At 43.1% G+C, this 5375-nt stretch overlaps 1 protein-coding gene across 1 annotated transcript in view; it reads left to right on the plus strand.

Moving 5' to 3' along the window:
- The first annotated feature begins 310 nt into the window (after window positions 1-310).
- The window catches only part of SRP72 (signal recognition particle 72), a 15038-nt gene continuing 9973 nt past the window's right edge, over window positions 311-5375 (plus strand). Inside the window, exons 1-5 of the mRNA XM_026847362.1 lie at window positions 311-332; window positions 976-1096; window positions 2890-3013; window positions 3820-3963; window positions 4736-4847. Coding sequence (XP_026703163.1) covers window positions 326-332; window positions 976-1096; window positions 2890-3013; window positions 3820-3963; window positions 4736-4847 — 508 coding nt within the window. The 5' untranslated portion in view covers window positions 311-325. The remainder of the gene's footprint in view (window positions 333-975; window positions 1097-2889; window positions 3014-3819; window positions 3964-4735; window positions 4848-5375) is intronic.

Genomic DNA, 5375 nt, shown 5'->3' on the forward strand with positions numbered 1-5375 from the left:
CGGCTGCGGCGGGGAACAGGCGGTTTCCGCCTGTCGGCTTCGTGCCGGACTGCGGGACAGGGCGCCCGGCGGCGCTCCGGCACGTCTCTGGAGGCTCTGCTGTGCGAGGGGAGAGGGAAAAGCGGGTGGGGGGAGCTGAGCGGGGCAGCCGCCTAGGCCCCGCTTCCGCAGCGGGACCATCGGCTGATTCTGTTGCATCATGTAGCCCTTGCAGTGGCCCAGGCCTTCAGAGGTAGTCGCGAGTTTTCCTTCAGTTTTGATCGTAGGAGGAAGGAGGGTTTTTCCCCCTGGGAGTTGGAGGAGTGTTTTTGTGCATATGGACTAAATGACTTGTGAGTAATAACTTGCTTGAAAGTGAGAGTCCACACTGAGATGTGTTGTTTTGATAGACTGGCATCCAAAATCGGATTGCAGCATAAAGCAAAAAGTTCTCTTTGCTGTTTGTAGGGAGCAGGGACTCGTTTCCTGTCCTGGCAGATCAGAGTGTTGGTATCACATGAAAAAATCAAATAGCAAACCCAGTTTCTCTCTCCTAGTTCTCCTTTGCTGTCTTCCACTGTCAGAAAGTATTGGTGTATAAAGTGACTACCTGTCTGGAGCCATGCTGTTCCTCTGTATCACGTGCTTTTCTTCCTATATATGCTTTACGTGGCACTCAGGTTTTGGCACTGTGTTCTCTGCCTGGAAGTGAAATTCCAGGGGAAGGTTTGTACAGGTGTGTACAGCTCCTTCGGTGCAGCTCTGTTCAAGGCATGTTAGCACAGCTGTCACTTCAGGTAAGTTCAGTACTTACACTGGATTCATCTATGCTGGGATTTGCTTCATCATCTGAGCCAAAGCAAGCCATGCCAGGACCACTTTAAATTGATGTGACTGCTCTCTGTGATGGGTTTTTGCAACTGCAACAGCATATGGCTTTTACAGAGTCTAATAAGGAGTTAGATTGCTGTGGTGAAACTGTTTTTTCTCCCTCAGTTCTGCAGATCAGCAAAGATGATGTGACTGCACTTCAATGTAAAGTAGTGTGTCTTATTCAGAACGGGAGCTTCAAGGAAGCCCTCAGCGTAATCAACACCCACACTAAGGTGTTAACCAGGTGAGTTGTGTCTTGCTGTACTCTAAGAAATATGAAACCGCAAGTCCCTCAGAAGGTGCTGCAGCTTCAGTGGAGGAGACTAATAGGCAACAAAATAAAGAGCAGGAGGTGCTCAGAGCCATTGGGATTTGGCTTCTCAGTAAAATACTGATTTATTCTGGATGTGAGAGGTGGTCTTGGTAAGTTTGAGATAAATTTGACATCTTGCTGTTACTGTTGAAGGGATTGTCCCTAATCTAGTTTCCAGCCACCTCAAGAGCTGATTCTGCTTGTTGAAGTGGCCGAGCACCATAGTTGGTACAAGGGAAGAGGACAGATCTCATGGGGAGTGAAGAGAGGAGGCCTTGCCAGTGGCAGCAGGTGGTTAGCTTTGCTTGGCAGCCTCATCATACTGCTCCTCGGGGTCCTTTTCTTTGCCAGTCTGAAGGTACTGCTTCAGCTTTTGGGGTGGTGTAAGCCCTTTGTGCATGTTCACAAAATCAGGACCTTGGAGACAACTTGTGTTTGAGAACAAGTCAAGCTTTCCATTTGTGTCACTAAGCAGACTCTAATTTTCTTCCTAATAAAGATGCTCTTTGTGCAACAGCTAGGATGAAAATTGCTAACCAAGAACTGCTTGGCAGCAAAATTTTTGTATTTCAAATACTGCTCTTTGTTAAGGAACTTCCCCAGAAAGTGTGTTGTAGTATCAGTGCAATGAAACGTACCTTCATTTATGTTCACATCTGAATAAAACCTAATTAGCTTATTCACAACTTTGTTCTTTCCTGGGATGGAAGGGTTTTTTTAGCTTGGTTTTTTAGTACATAGTGAGGAGGAGGAATAATTTTTCTGAATTCAACAGGCTTCAGAGTTCTGCCTATAATTTCTTTGGCTGTACTATGTGTCTGTTCCTGTATCCTTCAGAGCAGGGAGAGTGGTGGTTCTTGCTCTGTCTTAAAGTTGTCCTGTCCTGCACTTAGGCCCACTGCTTTGCTTTAATTCTTAATGCCATTCATTTGTTTTCAGTCTCCCTTAATACTTGCATGGACTGAGATAATTTTAAATAGGCAAAGAAATAGCTGGTGACAAGTTGTGCCAATGATGAACTAAGGGAATCACTGGTTAATTTTCCTTTGGCTTAAATGGGGGGTAGGTGGAACACAGCATTCGGGGCGTAGGTGGAACAGCATTCAAGGCTCTGCTTGTTTGATGATGCTTCCCTGCTGGCGTGAGCTTGCTTTGAAGCCAATTTTATGTTAACATCAGCAAACCCTTTTGCTGCAGTTCGGCTGTGCTGATATTTCAAAATAGGTTAATGTTACCGTTGGCTTAGTATCAGACTATAAGAGGGACTGTGTTTTATACCGTTTCCTTTCTCTCTCTTGGTTTTGAAAGTTTGCAGTAACAACCTTTTGCTATAATGATATGTCTTCTCATTAAGAAGATGACACATAATGAAGTTTGGTATTGTTTTACCTTTAAGCATTTGATTCATATAATCAGTAGGGGGTGGGGGAGGTGATGGATTTGAAATGCCATGTGTCTGGAAACACCAGAAAAAAGGAACCTCTTTTAGGTGAAGTTTTGATATTCCGTCTCTATTGAACACAGAGTAGGTTTAAGATATTTTCAGTGCTCAACAGATATAATTCAATGATCTGGGATCATGTGCTCACCTCTGGTGTTTGGCTCTTTGGGAATGTAGCAGTCTGTGACTAATTAGAGCTGCTTAAACAAGTGTGTTTGGGTGGGTGAATGCTGTTGAATGAAGACTACAGTGCCTTCTCTCAGCCTTTGTCTTGTCCTTGCAGTGACATTATTGCCTTTGAGAAGGCCTACTGTGAATACAGGCTGAATCGTATTGAAAATGCTCTCAAAACCATTCAGAGTGCCAGTCAGCAGACAGACAAACTGAAGGAGCTTTATGGACAAGTGGTAATTACAAGCTTTTCTTCCTGGTGGGAGTTTCATATATCGGATGTCTTGTTCCTCCTCTAATGTGGGGCAAGTATGGGGACATAATTTCCTTCTCTGTGTTGAAAGTAAGGAGAGGTATAGTTCCCAACTGCTCCAACTTATGTGGAGCTTCAGTCACCTGTTACTGGAGGCAGAGTTGTCATCTTGTTGCCACTGAACCAAAGCAATACATTTGTGGCTCCCTCTCCCTTCCTGGGTCTGGCCTGATAATAGCCATCTGGCTGAGGGCTTGGAGGATGGAAGAGAGCTGATGTGATTTGTTTGTGGTTGAGCCATCTGCTTGCATTAGATACCTGTCTAGAAATGGTTTCTCAGGTGTTAGAAGTGAAGCAGAGAAGAAGTTGCGTTTCTTCTCTGGTTTCTCCCTGGTTGATCAGAACAGTTTTGTGAAGAATTGGCTGTCTTCTCTCAGCTGCATGAAAGACCATCATTTAATCTCTCTCATGGAGAGGTGATTTAATCTGGAAAAAGGCTGTTTGAGGACAAAACTGTGTCACCTGCTGCTTTTAAAGAAGCTGTTTTAGGAGTAAGAACTGTGCTATTTGTGTGCAGGTATCTGGTGTCATTGTTTGAGTCCTTGCAAATGTAGTCTATAGAGTTTGCCCTTAAAAGAAGGTGCAAACGTACCTTTAGGTTAGTAATGTTCAGCTTAAAACATGTAGTGCTCTGATGCTGCCAGTCCATGGGGAGGGAGGAAGGAGGCTGTAGTTACTAGCATGCACAGGGAAATACTATTCTGAAGGCTAATTCCTTTCCTTTCTCAGTTGTACAGGTTGGAGCGTTATGATGATTGTCTGGCTGCATACAGGGATCTCATCCGCAACTCCCAGGATGAGTATGAGGAAGAGAGAAAAACCAACCTCTCTGCTGTTGTGGCAGCACAAAGCACATGGGAGAAGGTGATGCCAGTAAGTGAGTGTGCGTGTATGTGTGTAAGAGTGACAGCCAAGGCATAAAGGATATGAAATAGTAGATATTTGACAGGATAGAAATGTGTTCATGTCTCTTAGTGACTTCTGAGTGTATTGAAGATCACCTAGTGGTTTCCCCCTGTATGGAGGAATAAACGCTGTTATTGTTCATGAGTTAACCTTCATCTTTGATTTCTAGGAGGCTTGTATTAGTAGATGTCACAGCAGAGCACAAAGTGTATCTCTCTGAGCCTGCATTATGCAGAACACCTGTGGTGACTAGCACTTTCCTGTCTCGTTACCCTCTTGTCCAGGGTAAAGCTAACTGCCTGGATCACCCAGCCATGCTTGGGAATATTTTTATTAATGAGCAGTGCAGATTGTAATGTTCTCATGTTTTCAGAAGTCTTTGTCCCTGGTGGTGTGCACAGCATGCTCAGTTTCTGTTCAGCACTGTGGATACAATTCTTAGTCCTCTAGAGTAGTAGTTCTTACCTACCCTCTTTCAGCAGCCTAAGTAGTCTCCAAGATGAGGCTGGAGTTTTGCTGCTGCCCTGTCAGTTCCCTCTGACTTTGTTGTGTAGTGTGAGGTCAGATCCTTTGCACTGTGACTTTTATTTGCCAGGTGTGTGCCCTTTTAAAATTGCCTCTAAATTTATTTTGCAAGGAATAGCTTGAATGTGTGGGGAAAAAAAAAAGTTTGTATCTGTTGCATGTCAAATCTGTATAGATCAGTTGGTGTTTATGCACTGTTACCTTTTCATGCTAGGAGGATTTGGGCCTTCGAGAAGCTACCTACGAACTGTGTTATAACAGTGCATGTGCATTGATTGGACAAGGAAAGTTGAATGAAGCAATGAAAAAACTACAGAAAGCAGAAGGTAAAAACATGGTGAGGTGAGAAGGAAGCTTTGTGTGATGGAAGTGGTTACTCTATAGACATGTTTAATGAGAGAGAAAGAGGTTTTGAAAATTTAAAACCAGACCAATGGCAGGATTTGTTGTAAGTTTCCAGGCGGTTCCCAACAGAACTGTTGTTTTTATAGAAGCATTCTTCTGCAGCTCTTTTCCAGGGCTGTGTGGCATATAGCATGTCCTGGCTCTCTTACAGCCTCCTAATTGGTGTTCAGTGCCTTTGAGCAGTTTTTTGAAGTAGGAAGTAGATATGAGTGTAATCTCTTCTCATAAGCATGAGACATTTCATCTATTCTGCCTCCCTGGTTTTGTTAGTATATGTATATATATATAAACATATACTATTAAAAAAAATAGTTCATGATCTGAATTAGGTATGAAATTAGTATAAACCAATAAATGAGCTTTTTTTGTGAAGAGGATATTTTCCTATGGGGTGGAAGGGGAATTTTTTGTATGTTTTATTAAAAAAAAAAAAAAAAAAAAAAAAAAAA

Source organism: Athene cunicularia, assembly GCF_003259725.1.
Source record: "Athene cunicularia isolate RWA chromosome 4 unlocalized genomic scaffold, athCun1 chr4_part2, whole genome shotgun sequence".
In the NCBI taxonomy this organism is placed as follows: Eukaryota; Metazoa; Chordata; class Aves; order Strigiformes; family Strigidae; genus Athene; species Athene cunicularia.